The 20,331-nt window shown below is 34.9% G+C and overlaps 3 protein-coding genes across 3 annotated transcripts; all 3 read left to right on the top strand.

Moving 5' to 3' along the window:
* Positions 1-30: 30 nt before the first annotated feature.
* Positions 31-5,040, top strand: LOC140056500 (etoposide-induced protein 2.4-like). Its single transcript, XM_072101887.1, has 8 exons — positions 31-112; positions 488-674; positions 899-1,026; positions 1,482-1,606; positions 2,598-2,714; positions 3,030-3,141; positions 3,597-3,783; positions 4,138-5,040. The coding sequence occupies exons 2-8, from the start codon at positions 490-492 to the stop codon at positions 4,226-4,228; spliced, it is 945 nt and encodes a 314-aa protein (XP_071957988.1). The 5' UTR covers positions 31-112; positions 488-489; the 3' UTR covers positions 4,229-5,040.
* Positions 5,041-6,282: 1,242 nt separating this feature from the next.
* Positions 6,283-9,634, top strand: LOC140057275 (protein Aster-B-like). The gene is made up of 6 exons (XM_072102858.1): positions 6,283-6,552; positions 7,342-7,467; positions 8,252-8,364; positions 8,576-8,718; positions 8,991-9,091; positions 9,302-9,634. Exons 1-6 carry the CDS (start codon positions 6,477-6,479, stop codon positions 9,331-9,333), a joined length of 591 nt encoding a protein of 196 aa, XP_071958959.1. The 5' UTR covers positions 6,283-6,476; the 3' UTR covers positions 9,334-9,634.
* A 660-nt stretch (positions 9,635-10,294) lies between these two features.
* On the top strand, positions 10,295-19,107 carry LOC140056353 (protein SSUH2 homolog). The gene is made up of 12 exons (XM_072101700.1): positions 10,295-10,680; positions 11,579-11,707; positions 12,244-12,405; positions 12,833-12,893; positions 13,821-13,953; positions 14,439-14,499; positions 14,909-15,033; positions 15,375-15,437; positions 15,570-15,742; positions 16,538-16,640; positions 16,894-16,995; positions 18,125-19,107. Exons 1-12 carry the CDS (start codon positions 10,644-10,646, stop codon positions 18,269-18,271), a joined length of 1,296 nt encoding a protein of 431 aa, XP_071957801.1. The 5' UTR covers positions 10,295-10,643; the 3' UTR covers positions 18,272-19,107.
* Positions 19,108-20,331: the final 1,224 nt, after the last annotated feature.

The following is a 20,331-nucleotide window of genomic DNA, read 5'->3' as shown; positions in this document are numbered from 1 at the left end:
AAATAAAAACAAAATAAATTCACTGAAGCGAATCGAATGAAAACGACATCGTCGTATCTTTTTGTTTCTCTTATCTTTCTTTGTTTATAAGAAAATACATTTCTTTAAATAGGTAAATTATGGATATAGTAAATAAATAAATAAATAATTTTCTTAAATTAAGTATGCGTTGCCAAGTTTATAATAGCCTAGTACTAGTTTAATGACAAACGTTTTAGCTACTGCTAGGCCTAACTCAAGGAAGGCTAACTTGCCAGCCAACAAGCGATGATTCATGTCAGCAGTAGCAGAGCACAGGACGGGGTGGAGGATTGGCCTACTCTATACTTACTAGGGGACTAGCCCACGGAGGCCATACGGATACTATTTAGGGGTATACCAATATGCTCTCGTTAGGCGAGGCCCTTGAAACAAAACGTGGGCAGTGCAGGTGACTGTAGATGATAATTTTTACAAAATTAAATAATTTTATAATTTTCTAATCTAGATATGGCTGATGGTTTGCAATCTATTCTTCGAGATGTTGTATTCGGCATGAAAGATGCTGTGCTAGGGTCAACCATAATATTTACAGTTGATAAAGAAATTGCTGCCAAGCAAGAGAAACGAAGAAAGGAATATGAGGAATCGCAGAAGAACAGCAGAAGACCACCAATAAAAATGAAGAAAGAAGAGTATGTTGTCTTAACGATCTGTCATGGATCTAGTCGTCTTCTCTTTCTCTCATCCCCAACCAACTTTATTAGTGATTGTCAAGTGATTGGCAATAATTTAAATTATTGCCATCGTCTATTTTAATTTATGTGCAGCGCATTGAGAACTGTCTAATGCGCTATATAAGAATGAACTATTATTATTGTTATTGCACTCTTTCTCATGATTTTGTTTTTGGTTATAGGGAACCACGAATACTTCAACGTGTTCTGCAATGTTGTGCGTTAAATGGTGGCGTATTCTGGCTGAGTATTATAGTGTTCAACTCCATGTTAATACCTTTGTTACATGCCTTAACTCATCTACTACTTGGTGAGTATTTCAAGTTTCAATTCAAGTTGCGTTTGTCGTATTATTATGTTGACCTGATTTTGGCAAATGTAATAATAATATGCTGAATCTATAAAGTGCCTAATGTTGTGAAACCTCCGAGCGCTGTTCATATTATTACCCTGGTCTTTTAGGATCAAACATCTATGGAAACATTCTCCCATAATGCAGCTATTAAGTATTAATCAACGCAAAGTTGTGTCTTGATCTTACCAGGTACCCATTTGTACACCTGGGTGGAGAGAGACAAATGTAAGCAATGCAGCAAACCCACGATCAGTAGTCCAACGTCAAACACGCTCTTACAATGCAAAAAATAAAAAATCAGGTTTCCCCTGCCATTGAAGTTATTTGCGTTTGCTATAAAAAAAATTATCCATCTATATTTAAATTATTCAGAATAAAGCTGTTTAATATTAGCAATTTTCTTCATTCAGGTGACAGTTCTTCACAGAATATTGTCTGGTCATGGATGAAGCCTGCCCTCTCATATACATTCAGTGCATTGTGGGTAATACCAGTATTTCTTCTCAGCAAGATTGTCAGTAGCTTCTGGTTTCAGGTAAAGACTGAAGCTCTGTCTACACTATCAAACTAGTTTGAAAAAAAGTGTGATGTGCCAGTAAATGTCGATATGCTATAACTTAATCTATAACACCAACACATGACATGATGATGATGATGATGTCATATCACTACCATACTTGGGAATATCACTACCATATTGGGCACACTTTTTTATATAGTGTGATAGTGTAGACAGAGCCAGTTTAAAACCAGCCCAGTCATTGCACTTTGTGACAAAAACTGTCACACTAAGTTAAAGACCCCTTCCCTGCAATTTTGGACGTTTTTTTGAAAATAATACATATATATCACTTTAAAAACATTATACCATGTCATTCCTTGTCTTAAATGTACGTTTTATGGTAAATTATGATAAAAAGTGAGAAACAATGCACTACCTAAGTAGCTCGCGGCGATCGACCTCTCGTGGACGGTCTTGGGCATAGCCTAGCTAGGCTTAGTTTTGTAGGCCTAGCTGGCTACGAACATCGTACGCTAGCTATATACCTAGCCTGACGTTGTATAGTTGCTGCATTAATTGTCTTTCTATTTTTGCCAGACTCCGTTGATACAAATTGGGGAAAACCCGGTATTTTCGCTGAAAAGTTAGGAGTCTTCCATTTGTTTTGGCCTCACGATCGATCGAAAAGTGGGCGAATTACAGGTGAAAAACAAAAATATCAATCCGCGCGCAATGCATTCTGGGATTTATAGCGGGCCGCTATAATTATTAGAAAGAATCAACTTATTTTTCACATTTTTAACCGTTTAAAGACGAAAAAAAGTTATCGCAATAGGACCATATAGTATTATTTTTACATTAAATATAGTTTGTGATCTTAAATTAGATCTAAAAAACATAGGGAAGGGGGCTTTAATTTGAACAGAATTGACAATATAAGACTGAGTTGACCGGGATAGAATTCAGCATTTGACCAGTATGCAGAAATTCCAAATTTATATATATATATATTTTTTTTTCATAGGATATAGCGGATGCAGCATATAAGAAATCAAAAGGGCGCCCTCGTCTACCAAGCCTTAGTCGTCTGGTTGCAGATATTATGATTAGTATACTCATTCAAACCTTGTTTTTGATGCAGGTACAAATTAAAGAGTTTTTGTACAAAATAAGTGTTGAATAAAAGAACTGCAGTTGTACTGACCTAGTCTAGTGACCTAGTCTAGTGACCTAGTCTAGTGACCTAGTCTAGTGACCTAGTCTAGTGACCTAGTCTAGTGACCTAGTCTAGTGACCTAGTTAGTCTTTATCATAACAACTTATAAATAGATAAGGGAAGATTTTTTTTAATAGTATTATTATTCTCAGTTTAGCATATTTCCAAGGATAGTTATAAGTGTGCGTTCATTCACTAACTTACCAATTACCTGACCGATTTTGACGATTTCTTTTTCAGAGTTTGCTGGTGAGCCTGATTCCGCTATCTGGTGTTGGTCAGTTTCTTAAGTTGCTACATCTGTGTATTCTTAATTCTCTGTATGCCTTTGAATACACCTGGTTTAATCAAGGTGAGACTCATGAATATTAATGCGGTGTGAACTCTGACCTTTGAATATGCAACAATTTAACTTTTTGTCAACAACCCTGAAATATCAAAACGATGATGATGACATTGTTTTGTGGGCGTGTTTGATTCCAACAAAATGTATTGTATGCCTTCTTTTATAAATCTGAACAATTGGAACTGGAATTTAAAAAAAATAAGAATAAATCAAAAAGATATAAAAGTAAAAAAAAAGTTTATGGAAAACACTATTTGTTTATTGTGGCTAAAAGCCATGCTATCTTGGTAGAATTCACCATTAAAGTTCTGAAAATAAACTTGGAAAGTTCCACTTCTCCGCTGAAACTTTCTTCATCGTGTACGTCACCTTTATGATTCTTATTCTTTTTTTTCCTCGCTGTGAGGCCTTATTTGGTAAAGAGCTCTGCAAAAATGTTCAGATTACTATCTCTTTTACAGGCTGGGAAGTTCACAAGCGTCTGTCGTTTATAGAATCCAATTGGCCGTATTTTGTAGGGTTCGGTCTGCCACTCGCTCTTATTACTTCGTTACCGTCATCTTTTTTTGTGAGTGGTTGTTTGTTCTCCATCTTATTTCCTTTGTTCATCATCAGTGGCAACGAAGCTCATATACCAAAGAACACATGGTAAGTGTGTGTATTTCTATAATGCGTTATACAATATAAATTCATAAAGCGTTAAAACAAAGAAAAAAACTCGAGCCATAAACCTAAACTTAACTTTAACCTCTTGACGCTGTATTACATACAGTAATTTTCCTATGATGCTGGACATATAATGACATATGTGGAAATACAGTACAGACAATCGGGTGGCATAGAGCTTTGTTTACCAAATAAAAATGTTGAAATAATGTTAAACTCCGAAATAATTTTGCTATTTTAAAATATATATCTTCAGTATACTATTTATGTTCCGAAAAGCAGAAGCTGCTACAATGGGTTTTATTTAATAAACCGATTCAATTTTTTTTTTTTCAGTCCCTATCCCGTACATATATTCTCCGTGGTGAGTACATTAGCCAATAGAATTATGAAGAGAAGTGTTGTCGCTACATCAAAGCAAAAATAACTAATAAATGTTATAAAGGAAGATCTTAGAATAATATTACCATGACAGTATCAACAGTACTGGATAAGAACAGTATTGAAGAGTTAGTTCATTTTTATACTGGATGACCTCTTCAGTCAAATACTGATCTCCCAGAGGGCCCAGTTGGTGATCAGTGGCAGTGATGTACTAATACACCGGGGTATTAACCCCCTACTCGTCTTGAAAGATGTACTAGGTTCTTTAAAGTGCACACAAGCAAGTTGTGTACATCGAGTTGGTCATTTGCGATTATTATTTTTTATGTGGATAAGAATTACCTTATTTGTCTATGCTATCAATTATGGTAGCGATGACATCATAGTGTCAATATATGGGCACATCACATTTTTTTGTCACACAAAGTTTAATAGGATAGGTCTCTATACACGAAATAGAAGGTGCTATTAATAATGATAACCACAACCAGATTTTAATTCTAGGGAGATTTGCATAATGACGTAATCCGTTACCTTAATGCGAGCGATACTCGCGTGTATTTGTCCTGACTGTATTTTACCCTCAATATTGCTGTGTTTCACCATGAAGAAATAACTACTCCGTAATTTAAGATTTGGTTGGTTTTCGTGAATCGCATTCGGTTTGCATTGCAGTAATAATTATAATATAACCAAATTGTAAAAATATATCATATCACTGATATTATTTATTATGTGGTGTGGTACGTATAGCAATATTGTTACCAAACATTTATACTTGGCGTTCATTGTGACTGAGTTGAGCCCATGGCATTAATTTTAAAATATGTTATATTTTTCTGTTTTCAATTTTAACTGATAATAAATGAATTTTAAACATTTATTTTGAGTACTATTTATTTGTTATATTTTGCAATATACAGTATGCGGAATTTGGTAAAAACTCTTTTGACGTCATTACACATTCTGGTGACGTTATCAAAGTATTACAATTTAAACAATTCAATTACAATTGAATGTTGAACCGCAAGAGTGGACTTGTTCGAACATCCTACAACACAGTGTGATACAGATCGCCAGTGTTGAAGTAATACACACCTACAACACAGTTTGGCACAGATCACCGGTGTTGACTCCGGAGTACACACACCACAAACATATAGCCGGTGTTGACTCCGGAGTTTACACACAACGCACACAAATCGCCGGTGTTTACACACAACGCACACAAATCGCCGGTGTTTACACACAACGCACACAAATCGCCGGTGCCACTCCGGAGTTTTGACTAGGCAATATGACAGGGCTATGATCTCCATCCATCGAATGACAAATACCAAACATTCTTACCGCTCTGGAATACAACTTTCGACAGCTGTCGGAAAGTTAATACATAATCTTTTTAACAATAAAATGAAGTTGATTTTTTTTTAAATATTTTGACCTAGTGGGGAATTGGATTTTGAACATGTTCTCATTGGACCTCGCTTAATCGATAGATCGTACCATAGTGTGTGCGTCTGGTTTGCCTATGGCCCTACATACAATCTGAAATTGTCCTACTGTAGAATTGAGATGATACTTTTCTAGATAAATATAAAAAAAGTAGGCCAATTACTTTTTATTTTGTTCGCACCAGTAGGCCTAACTACCCACTCCGGCCCTCCAGTAGGCCTACAAACTGTTGCAGTACATTGCCATATGAAACAGTCCTGGTGACATTTAAAATCCAGTTATATAAAGGGTTAATAACATAGTAGGCCTAATCTCTAAAATCTCAAAAGCTAATTTCTTTTCAATACCGGACAATACAAAAGCATAAAACCGTCTGCGTTTGACAGCTTATAGTCGACTTCACTCGTCCATTCATTAAAATCAAAGTGAATCCTTATTACAACAACTATTACAGTATTTCATTGAATTCGATTTAAACTTAATATTACCATGGATAAATGGTCTTACAATGTATAATATGCCTATTCGGTTCCTAAACAGGTGAGTGTGAAGTCACAATCTATACGTTAATCATTGACAGCAATCCGGGTTAGACGTGCCTATCGATTTTAGTACGATTATACTAGAATACCAACAGGTATATATAACACACATTGATTTCCCCCGTGTAGTAATCACAGATAACAGTATCAGTACAAAATTTTCTGAAAGCATAAAGTATACATACTTGGCGATAGGAGTTGTGACGTGTTTTATTCCAGACGATACGATAGTAAGCCTACTACTAAGCCGGTCCTGAATCGAATACAGTAGTAGGGCGAGACTTGGAAGGCATTATGAGTGACTTTGAAGATATAGATTTCGACGAAGCAGTTGATATAGAAGACGGCAGCGAAGCGGCCCCTGAACCAGGTATTTGAATTGTAACCATTTGTAGCTTTAGGCATATTTGTATTTGTAGCTTGTTGGTCGAAAGGCTCTACAGTCCATCGGTTACAAACTAGGAATAGCACTTATATAGGCCTGGAACTACTTTCTTAAGGTGTCATTCAAATTAAATTTCGTATACAGGTGTAACGTTTGCTTATTAGCATATGACTAAGTTTATTATAATGGTAAAGGAGGCACCCACACTAAAGTGTGCATTAAAATGCGGCTTCAACATTCCGAAGGAACGTCGAAAATACAGTATAGGGCCTAGGCCTACTCTACAATGAGTAAACACTCGACTAACTAATCGACCAGAAAATAAAAAACATGTTATCTATACCAACACGAAGTAATGTATGTCAATGACAAGAAAGTATATCAAGAGTGTGGACATAAATGGTACAAGGTCCATACAACATAGGCCGACATAACAACAAAATCTGCCAATCGGATGAAATCGATCAAAGCGATTGGGAACTCCCTACTTTTTTTCCGTGAATAGGAAATTGATTAATTTATTTGGTCGAAAACAATACCTATATTACAATATAATGCAAGAACATTTAGAAGATCAAGATTATAAGCTAGAAATGAGAGTTATAAACCTTTCATTAAAAGAAGAAAACATGATATCAAAGATTCAAATATATACTAGTTTTTAAAAGAACTGTTAGACAATTAACGTAAACATTTTGACTAGGATATCCCAAACGATATCTGCTGGGATATTGACATTTTCCATAATACTAATTTAAAACATTTGATTTTTAGATGAAGTTGGATTCAAAGAATACCTTAACAAGAATTATGACATGTCACGTGATACTCTTTATCAATTGATTTTCGGAGATGATTCAGCATTCTATCTGGATTATGTAAAAGGGCGAAAATCATCAGGTAAATAAAGCCTGCCTTTGCAGATTAGCAGAAAGTCTGCTAATAGTTGGAATACAACAACGATCAAGCATTACATATACAGAAACGGACATAAGGTGGACAAAAATGACGTAAAGTGAACGACAATGACGTATGACAATGACGTAGGCCTATAACCAAGGAAGGTTAAAATTACAAAAGTAAAATTAAAAGAAAAGTGTGTTCATATGACAACTTTGGAAATTGATGAGAAGACGAGGATAAAAATACAGAGAATAATACTTTTAAAAAAGATGGAGAATAAGGTGACGAAGAGGATGATGATGATAATGACAATAAGAAAAATGATTAAAGCTCTATCTACACTACAAACAAAATGTGATGTGCCCAAATATGGTAGTGATAGGACGTCATCGTGTCCATCTATAGGCACATCACATTTTTGTGTCAAATAAAGTTTGATTGTCTAGAGAGAGAGCGCTTAAGAAGGAGGTGACGAAGAGGATGATGATAATGACAATAATAAAAAAGATTAAAGCTCTATCAACACTACAAACAAAATGTGATGTGCCCAAATATAGTAGTGATATGACGTCATCGTGTCCATCTATGGGCACATCACATTTCTATGTCAAATAAAGTTTGATTGTCTAGGGAGAGTTTAAGGAGGAGGTGACGAAGAGGATGATGATGATAATGAAGAAGACGATGGTGGAGTTGATGTACACAAATAAGTTGAGAATGATAGCAATGAACAATACTCAGAATTTTTTGCTTATAAATTAATATTAATAATAATTTATAGATATATCTGTTGAAAAATGGAAAACTGAGGACGGAAAAGAAAAGAGAATTGTTAGCTATCGTTATCATATCAAAAAGAAAGAAAAGAAGGCTTCCCATGTTACAGAACTACAGGTAAACGAATTAGTGCGCGCGCGTACGTGTGGATATTTATTATTAGTAAAGGAGCAGGAAGGGCGCTCACAGAGTAATTGAAGTTATAAAAATCCACTACCAGCAGTAGAAAAGTTTAGAAAACCGCTTGTCTAATTTTCACAGGCTAAACACCACTCCGGCTACTTTACTTAAATGAATGTTAACATTTGTACTATTTCGGTTATTTTAGACACGTGACCCTAGAAAGGATAGCAGCAACTGCAACATTGTTGAAAATGAAGTTCGTAATAAGGGAGTACTGTACGCAGATAATTTTCATATATTGGAAAGATGGACAATAACCGACGTAAACAATAGTAAATGTAACATAAGGTATTTATCTTTCTTATTTGGCCAAATATTAGTACTTGCTTTGTATGTTTGTATTATAAGATAGCATCAACTATTTCAAGTTACCCTCCTGAATTTGTTTAACATATGTATTATACTAACAGATATATTGATTTTCAGGAAAATCGATGTGTTGGTGACGTTGCAAAATCTTATTAAAATCTCGAGTTATCTGTATCTTTAACAGGGCCGAATTGCTAAAGAGCACGCCCTCTGTAATTATTTTCTATAAACTTATTAATTTTATCTTTTAGTGTGCACGCTGAAATAAAGTTCCATAAAGTAAACAAAGTAATAAAAAGTATTATAAAGAAGAAGATACGTTCTGGATTTAAAGACGCATATGCTGTTCTAGGTAAGTTATTTTGGAGGATAATAGGGGCGGTGGTTACAGTTTGGTTCACACTAGTACGTCAGCGCAGCGCAAGGGAGTTGACCAATCACGACGCGTTGGATCATCCGAACTGTCGCTTGTGATTGGTTAATATTGGGAACTCCTGTATTGAACATTTATCTATTATTTTTTTAAATAAATTTTGTTCGTTTAATCAAATTATCTCTTTAGATTCTCTACTACTGGAACAGATGAAACAATGATGCGCATGCGCATTAAAAGGGAACTACGATACTGGTGATAGGCCTTCTCTCTGAAGTAGGCCTACCTACATATAACGTGACGATACGTTACGCCTGAGAACTACATTACGAGTCAGATCTATAATATGAAGACTATAAAAGCATGTTCCATTTTTAGACCTGTATATACTAAATTAATAATTATTCATTGTCATTTGTGTATTAAATATCCTGGTTTGTTTTCATTCTTACTTGAATTTAATTTGGTAATGTCGTTGTTAATATAATTTCATATTTAAACCAATGCAGGTATTCGTGTGTTAAAGATATATTAGGAAGTATATGGTATGTTAACAGATAGAAGAAATATTAAACTCATAACTAAAAATGTACCGAGTTTTTTGTTGTTTTTTTGCATTATAATTGAAAAGTACGGTGACTGTCACATCATGGTAACATTAATGAACTAATATCGAACATATCAGAAGGCCTAAAGAAAAATATCAACAAATATAATAAGTCCCTTTGTAAGGAAGATTGGGATTTCTAAAGAACCTATACCATAGCAATTGCAAATACTATTGTGCGTTATGTTATAATTCCCAAGGTACAGAACTGTGTATGTAAATTGATCTGGCATTAGTACACATAATGAAGTCATGCTATTCATGGAAAACAAAAGTGTACTATCGCTATAGTAGATTGTTATTTATCATATTTGTAAAATGGGCCGCCTTCTTATCTCAATGAAATTAAAAAATCAAATTGTGTCGGCCTAAAACATGAGGCCTACAACTGTGTACATGACATAACATTAAAAAAAAAAATTGAATAAGAAAAATTGAAATCGTTTCCGGGGTGTCTCGGTAAAATGATATAGGCCCTAGAATAAACCAGTGACGTATGCTGCCTGGTAGCATTCTCCAAAACCTGCCAATAGGGGGTATATCTGTCAATAGAACGTGTCACTTATGAACTAAAGTACATATTTACCGTTCCTATGGTAATGATAAACATAACAAAAATACATCCACACGTGGTATCTAAGAAACGAAAATATTCTATCAGGGGGCGACTATCATATGAAATTTAGCCAATCACAGTACTATAAATTGATATAAGTACAATCGTTCACGATAAGTGATAAGACGGTGACGTTTGGGGGATAATACAAGATGGACTTCGAACATATTATGTCTAATATCCTCGTTCTGTGCTGAATAAATGTTTAGGTATTATTTGATATCGTGGAAGGGTTGACATTTAAAAGTAAAATATAATAATCAAAATAATACGTTATAGGTCTATGTGCAAAGAGAAGCGACGTTACGATGGGTGATACAGCGGGATACGTAGTGGGCCAAGCACGTAAGTATATAGACTAGTAGGCCTACTAAATCTACCTATATAACTTGCTCGTAGGCGTTTTAAATTAAATTGGTTCAGGATGATGAAAATGATACTATTTGTTGGTAGACACTATGTAAACTTTTATTTCGCAAATTCATGGAAAAATAACATGGAATATCAAAAATATATAATAGAAAAAAAAAATAATGTAAAAAAATTTGGGAATTAAAAAGCAGTGTATCACACACAGTTTTCACAATCAAATTATTAGATAAAGTAATACGTAACAAAACACTATAACTAGACTTACACATAAATTCACCAAACTAGAAACATCAAAATTAACAAACATTTCAGAAGCACTACATAATTTACTCAAATCCAGCAACATACGCAAATAATTATTGTAACAAACTTTTAAAGAATGAAATGTTCGCTTAGTATAATTGAACCAAAGACTACAATAGAAACGCATACAGTAAGACTTGGAACAAATATATTTTAACAGAATCAGAACATTTCGAAAATGTACGACATAAAACATTAGATCTAATACATCAAGCACGGTGCTGTATCTTGTTGCTATCATACTTTTTTTTTTTAAAGAATGAAGTTAAATGCAGTATTGTTTAATTTTCAAATTTTGGAAGCCGTTTCCTTTTGTGATTGGCCAATGAATCGTATCTTAAACATTGGTTTTAAAGTGAAGAAGAGAGAGAGAGAGGGGGGAGGGGGGGGGGGGGGTGGGAGACGGGATGGGAGGCCGGGGAAGGGAGAGAGCAACCAGAAAGAAGAAAAAACAAACATAGTTATAATCTAAATAGATTGTATTTCTAGTTTCAAATCGATACAAAAAATGGCTCCTAACTGAATCGATTTCTTGATTTCTCACTAATGTTTTGTTTTCTATTTTTAGCCACACCAAAGTACACACCCATGCCCGATGTTGAAACAAGAGCTAATAGTAATACTACAGCAGGAGTATATCCTGGCGTGTCACACGACACAATAACAACATACAAATCACCAAACACTGCAACTGTAGGTAAGTCTATAACGCTATCATGATGTCGTGTGAACACGTCATGTTGGATTAAGATAGACTAATTGCACTTAAAGTTCAGTAATAAAAACAGCGGTAGATTCTTATTTAAATAAACAATTACAGCACATGCTCTAAACCTGCAGTGTGTCTAGTTAAAACATGCAAGTTATTTTGTTATTGTACTGTACGATGTGGACTTATGCAATCATGAAAAAACAAACAACAAAACAAGCATACTGTATATTAATTATGCCAAGAGGTACTACTATCGTTGATAAGGAGTCAAACTAGTTTGACAATAAAACTTATGATGTGCCTAAATATGGTAGTGATATGCCCAGATATGGTAGTGACATGGCATCACCATGTCCATTATGGGCACATCACTTTTTTTGGTCACATAGAGTTTGATAGTGTAGACAGAGCTTATAATAGTTAAACTACCGGAACGGTATGTTAATTCTATGCAAAATGTTAACAAGAAAGAACCGTAGGCCTACTACTTTCATATTTTGAATAATCCTGGTTTCCCTTAGCTTGGTCTCTTCCCGATGGAGATGCCAAGAATGCAGCGTATTCGTGGCCGGACTCTCCAGACCAAGACGTTGTTGACAACCCGAACGCCAAGGAGCCCCAGTACAAGATGACGCAGGCGCTACAAGCTATACCAGGTTATGAAACAACCACAGTTCGCCAAGGTAAGAAATACCTAATAATCTAACAACAAGACACTGAGCTGACATTGCCAAGGTAGGAACTCGTAACAGTCCTTTGATCTTATGTCTGGCTGCGACAAATACCCAACAGTACTATACAATGTACATTATTCTCCGCGGTATCTGTTAACGGTCGTGTCGCAGCCACAGATAAACCCTTTGATCTCCGGAGCTCAACATCATGTTGTTAGATTGCCTTGGTTAGATTAAGCCTAATTATATATCACAAAATTAAGTACAGTTTTCATTTTACAGAATCACAATATACATTAAAACGAAATGGTTGACTATGAATGTAATACGGTACTTTTTAACATTGCCGTAACCTAAATGGACATACGTTATGATCTCCATAAATCTCGTATCATGACACAACTTTATATCATATTAACTAATTTAACTTGTATAGGAAAACCTCATCCTAAGCCCAATCAGGCCGTACAAAAGAATATCTCCCAACAGTTTCAAAGGTAAGCGATAATATTACATTTTAAATATTTTCTTTAAAACACTAGGTCTAAGTTTTATTTCGAACAACTTGCTATTTACGAGAAAATGGAAAATTAACAACGAGCAGTAATGTTTAATATTTCGGTAAAAAATGTTTGATTAGAATTTCCACATGCATTTAATTCCACAAATTGATGACAAGACTGAGCTTAAAATCCGTGATAAATTCATCAACGAGTAATTCGATTTGTAATACATACTAAACAAGCATAATAACGCATCTCTGCTCTATGCTTATAAAAGCAAATTGATTTTGGACACCTAGTTGTAGTAATCAATGTGAACATGTGTACTAAACTCCACGTACTAATAGCCAAAGTGGAGATTTGATTATATTTACATTGTAGGACTTTCTCTTAAATAATCGATTAGGTTATATTGGCTATAAAGGTTAGACACACGCTACAATGCGAGGCCGGTTGCAAAGGTGAACAAGTCGAGTATAATAAAATAGTAGAGAAAATAGGCCTATAAAAACAACAGACCACACGATCAAACAAATTACTATTATTAAGTAATATTAATTTTAATAGATACTGTGATAGTTAATTTCATAGCATTTCTGTTAATAGAAATATTTTTAAATATTAAAATATTATAGGGCCTATGATATTTTCTTTATCTCCTTTCAAAAATGAAGGAATTCTGATTTAAAAAAACCGTACCGTGCAACAAGATTTCAATCCATAAATCCATCAAATGGAACGTCTCATTCCAAACTTGTTAATATATAATAATTCCATAAAAAAACATTTTTAGTTCTACATTAATTTTTTAGTAAAAAAGGAAGATTCATTGATGATAGTTAACCATGGGTCTACATCATGGTGTTGCTTTAATTTTATCTTGTTTTGGTTTTTAACTGTATCTCTCGCTTTATATTCCAGTTTACCCAATCCCATAAACAAAACAGAAGCCAAAGAGGCCCTAACATTACACGTATCGCAGCAATGCTGTTATGGAAAAAGAGTTATAAATGATATTGATGTGGAACAAGTTATCAACCTTCCCATTCACAAGGTATTTTTAGGAATTGAACATAATTTAAATGATATTAAGAAGAGTTACCATAAAAACGTAGCTAAGACAAATTGTCAAGATATCTGGAGCTTGGTTCTCTCTAGAACGTAGATGCAACGCAACCAAGTTGACCAATGGCAAGCGACAGTGGAACAAATATATCGCTTGTGATTGGTCAAATCCCTTTATACATGGTTCCTTCTAGAGACGCAACACAAGAACGTAACGCAACTTAAGTGAATTGGCCAATCACAAGAGATGGATTATTCGAACTGTCGCTTGTCATTGGTGGCTTAACACGCAAAGTTATAGTGGGAACCTAGCTTAAAGTTGCGCTACGTCGTTGTGTTGCGTCTCAATTTGGAATTAAATCATAACTTGGCAAATAATGTTTTAACTGATTCAATCTATCTACTTCTATGACAAACGACCTCTATAACTAACCTAATTATGTTTAATTAATTAATTTTTTTATTTTTTTTTAGTACAAACTCCGCACGTTTACAGAAACCAGGGAAACCATTAGGGTATTCGAACCATTTAAAGGTATACAAAAATGTGACGGTAACTAATTAATTATGAGAATAAAAGACAGGACAACGTCATGTTGTTACTGTAGGCTTCCTTATTGCTATTATTGTCTATCTCAATATTTTCAAGTTTGGGTAGTACAACATGTTTTAAATCGTGGAATACCAACTGTAAAGATATGTCTACACTATCATACTTTAAGTGTCAAAAAATGTGATGTGCCAATATAATGGAAACGATGTCACATCACTACCATATTTGGGCACATCACACTTTTGTCAAACTAGTTTGATAGTGTAGACAGAGCTTAAGACTTCCCTCGACTGGTTTTCTATCACAAAAAAAAAAAAATTATCTTCATGAAATACCTATAGGGAAAATAGTAGTAAATCTCAATTAATAATAGCCTAATTGGATGTTTTAGGTCAGACTGTGGACGGACACAACAACACACTCACACCAATGTTGTGGAATGTGAACAATGAACCCGATGCCATGTGGAAGAAACATACCAAAGCGTGTAATGTACCAAAAACATCAACTATAGAGGTAATTACAATACAACTATTTTACAACTGTTTGAAACTAATCCTACACGAGGCCTACTTACACGAATATTTGCCGCGTGTCACTCGCGAGGTAATCAGGAGAAGTAATAAAAAAACAAGTTTATGTTCTGTAATTATGGAACTTTGTGATCGTGACATCAACAAAGTAAATATGTTTCCAAAACGAATTAATATTATTTAAATTCGTCTCATTTTATGTATGATATGATGTTTTAATGAATGTTTTTAATTGTAATTTTTTCTATGTATGATGTAATTGTGAATGTTTTACCATATTTTCTGTCGAGGAAAACAATTTTATTTTATTTTGATTTTTTACAGACATGTCACGGATGTACTGGGAGAGGGTTTAACAAGTGTTATCGATGCCAGGGCCGTGGAACGGTAAACAAAATTGCATAATTGTAGGCCTATACTTTTTTCTCTTTAATACACTAAATTAATAAAATGTTTTTATTCATTAATTAATGTTCATATCGTAATAAAAAATATTCATAATTTCGTATAAACTTTTAGACGTTTTGTAAGAAGTGCAAAGGAACTGGGAAAGTGAAAGAGACAGGATGTGTACAATGCGGAGGGACTGGACACCCTAACTGCCAGCTATGTCGGGGACATGCTTGCATTGTATGCTCGGTCTGCCAGGGACACAAGCAGCTACATTTCTACATAAAACTTTTATCGAAATTGTAAGTATACGAATGTCTATAAAGTAAGTTTGTAATAAAATAAAAACATGTCTCTCCTTTCTCAAAAGGACGGTCGAAACTAGACTTGCCCAAAGCCTGTATTTTACGAGCTCAAGTATTATACGTATGAAACGCCATATGTGCCAACATATTTATCTTTTTATTAATATTAAGTCAAAAATCTCCGTCTAAAACATACACAAATGTCGACATTATGTAGGCTAAACCATTATAGGCTTAAAGAATGAAAGAACCAAAATGGCGTACCAAAGGATCTGGTCATGTGTTGATCGCTATCATGAGTTTAGACCCAATTTGCTCAATGTAAACACATTAACATGTTTGCGCTGTCAGAATAAAAAGAATTTATCTAATCAGAAACAACTTCATCAATGATTGTGAAGATGCAATAAATGTTGATATGACAATGTAATCTAGTAAGAACATGACATAACAGATACAACAAAAATGGTATCTAATACTAATCTTGTAAATTAGTCACTTATTCCAGATTACAATACACTTATCAATTATCCGCGTAAAGGGTCTTTCACACCTGTTCCAGCACGGTTCCGGTCCGGCAAATCAAATCGAACGTCAATGTTTCGTTAACTCTCGTGGAAACGCGCATGTCTATTGGCGTATAGCCGCGTAAAGCATTCACTTTTGATTTGATTTGACGGCGCCGGACCCGGGGGGGGGGGGGGAAATTCGGACAACAGATATAAATAACGTATTCTTCCTTAAAAAAAAAAGACATTGAGGTACAATGTTCTAATGTTGTAATTCTTTTAGTGATATTATCGAGAATGAGATTTGGCTGAACCCAACAAAAGTTGCAAACAAAAACCTACAAAAGTCGCATAAGATAAAAGTTATTGAAACAGAAGCTACAACGGTAAGAAAGAATTTTCTTTTCCAATACTTGAGAATACTGGCCAAAAAAAGGACCTATAACTCAACATTAGTAGTTCATACTGTAAATGAAAAATAATAATAAATAAATTTGTGTTTGAAAGCGACCAGAAATAAGATGTAAGACAGAGTGTGTTGTGGCACAGCAAAGTAAAGAAGTATAAGTACGCATAGTTTTCCAAATAACACACACGAATAAGTATATATGCATGACAGGTATTTTACAATGATTTTAGGTTAGTCCTATTGCAAATTACCACATTGGAGACGTAAATACAGCATCTGACGACATGATATCCAAACATGCGGTGGATTCAACAAAACGTATCGTCCAGCAGGTACGGTAATACATTAATAGTATTTACACCACAGTAGCATCTCTGATAAGGGTACACCCTCGGGACCCAACAAAGTGTCGCCTAATTGGGCTTGCTCGTGAGTGCAGTGTAAGATATATAGTGCTCTACGTTAGTTTCATGGAAAAGTGTACCCTTCAATAGGGCCGGGTGTCCCAAGAAGGGTTTCCTCTTCTTTATTTATTTATTTATTTTTTTATTTATTTATTCATTTCCCAACCAACAGTGAGCTCATGGTTCACCACTTACAGGAGGGAACATAGACAAACACGAACATATACAATAACAAACATTAAACTAAACTACTAACAATGTTACGAAACTTACGGAAATCATTACTAAAGATATCTAACTCAGGATTTCTTAAAGTAAAAGAATTATAAGTTTGACTTAATCTACTAATAAAACCATTTTTTAAAACATTTACTCTACTAAAAGGAATATGAAAAGTAGTATTTCTTCTAAGACGACGACTAGGGACTCTAAGATAAAAATTACTAACTAAATTACAGTCAAATAAAGAATTAATACATTTATACAAAAAAACAAGATCAAAAAAGGTTCTACGAGACTCAGGAGATCGGACATGGAAATGAAAGTCAGGATTCTGGTTGTGGCTGATGTAGCGTAAAAAACGGTTATGCAGACGCTGAATGCGCGTAGACTGAGTTTTCGAAATAGAATTAAAAATAACAGAACTGAAGTTGAGAATGGGATGGATAATTGAATAATAAAGGTGGATTTTGGTTTGCCTGTCAAAATGTTTACAATTACGCCACATCAGCCCAAGCAGTCTATTGCACTTGCCAACAAGATAATCAATATGAAAAGAAAAACAAAGGGAACTATCAATAAAAACACCAAGATCTTTTTGCGAAATACAAATTCTGAATATAATATTTTCCAAAACATCACAGGCCTATCGTTTTTTTTTTTTTATTATACACACGGGAAATAACAGGGGTGTCTCGAAGGAGGGGCTCTACGCTATCGAATATTCTGAACATGGGGCTACTGTTATTATAGCTCCATGGTTTACAAAACAAGTACCAGATGGCACATACACGCATGCGCACGTTAACAACGTAACGTTTTTCTTTCATTTTTTTAGTGCCATGTTCTCGTTGCGTTACCTTCAGTAGAGGCAAAGTACGACTGGAAGAGAAAGACCAAGTCATTCTGGGTTTACGGAGAAGAAAACAAAGTGTATGCGCCAGACTATCCAGAGTCGTGCGTAAGAAGATGCACGATTATTTAGATATGGGCGGCCGAAGAGAGTCGTGCGCAAGAAATGCACGACTCTTTAGATATGGGCGGCCGAATAGAATCGTGCGTAAGAAGATACACGATTCTTTGGTAAGCGCGGCAGAAGAGAATCGTGCGTAAGAAGATGCATGATTCTTAAAGCCTGTTTTCCTGTCGACGTTGAAATACGTTGAGTTGCGTTGAGTTTAAAATCGTTAAAGTTGAAAATAAAATAGCGATGACGATGATCGAGTCGGACCGCCAATATTTACACATTTTTACGCGATCGTTCATAGTTTCTTGGTTCTCTCGAGCGTTGCTGGGACACGCGGACGTGAAGTGTTGCAAAACTAAGGCCGGCCACGCGCAGCCGGGACCGCGTGAAAATTGAAAAAGTTACGGGTTTTGATGCTTAAACCCAGCCTAGGACATACTTTCGTTGATATCGTAATCTAGGCTTACACTAAAGACAAACATTAAATTTAATTGGTTTAATATTATAATTTAATTTAACTTACACTTGTTTTTTTTAAATATCAGACCTTAATAAAAGTGTACAAAAAAGGTGAAAAACATCGTCGCGTTGTAAACATTCAAGAATTGTCAGCGCGTACCTATTTTTTCACAAACTGCAATGACGTAATTTGTGGACCATTTGATTGGTCAGTTTTAACGATCGTAACGATCGTAATCGTTAAAGTTGAACCGAGTTCAACTTTAACGATTTAAGATTTTAACGATTTTCAACGTTAATTTTTACCCCCTTTTCCTGTTAAATCGTTGAATATGTCAACTCAACGCAACTGAACGTAACTTAACGTCGACAGGAAAACAGGCTTTAGATACTTGCGGCCAAAAGGAGTCATGCGTAAGTGGATGCACGATTCTTTAGATATGGGCGGCCAAAGAGAGTCGTGTGTAAGATGCACGATTCTTTAGATATGGGCTGAAGAGAGTCGTGTGTAAGATGCACGATTCTTTAGATATGGGCGGCCGAAGAGACTAAATTAAGTTTAATAGTAATATAATGTTGTTTTCTTACAGTAGCGAAGCCCGATGCAAACGCGTCATAGATTGTGTGTGTGTAAAAAGAATAGATTTAGTAACGATATTTTGTATACCGTTTTCCAGCGCGACGTGTCAGCAATCCGTTGGCGAACGTAAAAAAAATGTATATAAACTTATAAAATATAAAATGTATACGAAGAGGCTTAAAAAAAAAATCTGTTACGCAACATCGTCGTTACTGTTAACGACGTCAATATACGTCATCCTCTCATAGACTGTAGGCGGGCCCTATATAGGTATACCATGGATCCGCCATGGGTATACATAACTGAAAAAGGGTGTAGTATTTTAAGTTTCAAACTTGGTCAAGTAATCGTGACGTCATCTGTTAATAACGTCATCGTTTAACGGATTTGACATTTTCTAGCATACATTCCATTAAAAAAACATGTTATTATACAATAGGTATACTATGTATGTACAATTATTTAAAACTAAGTTTTGCATTGATATAAAAATTTATACAATCATTCATTTTATCCTGTATCCATTCATTTTTGGATGTAGTTTCCATTTAGCTGGTATTTGGTGTTTCCATTTAGCTGGTATTTGGTGTTTCCATTTAGCTGGTATTTGGTGTTTCCATTTAGCTGGTATTTGGTGTTTCCATTTAGCTGGTATTTGGTGTTTCCATTTAGCTGGTATTTGGTGTTTCCATTTAGCTGGTATTTGGTGTTTCCATTTAGCTGGTATTTGGTGTTTTCATTTAGCTGGTATTTGGTGTTTCCATTTAGCTGGTACTTGGTGTTTCCATTTAGCTGGTATTTGGTGTTTCCATTTAGCTGGTATTTGGTGTTTCCATTTAGCTGGTATTTGGTGTTTCCATTTAGCTGGTATTTGGTGTTTCCATTTAGCTGGTATTTGGTGTTTTCATTTAGCTGGTATTTGGTGTTTCCATTTAGCTGGTATTTGGTGTTTCCATTTAGCTGGTATTTGGTGTTTCCATTTAGCTGGTATTTGGTGTTTCCATTTAGCTGGTATTTGGTGTTTCCATTTAGCTGGTAT

This window comes from Antedon mediterranea, chromosome 8, assembly GCF_964355755.1.
Source record: "Antedon mediterranea chromosome 8, ecAntMedi1.1, whole genome shotgun sequence".
In the NCBI taxonomy this organism is placed as follows: Eukaryota; Metazoa; Echinodermata; class Crinoidea; order Comatulida; family Antedonidae; genus Antedon; species Antedon mediterranea.
Note: the sequence above shows the minus strand (reverse complement) of the source record. Positions and strands in the feature narration are given on the sequence as shown.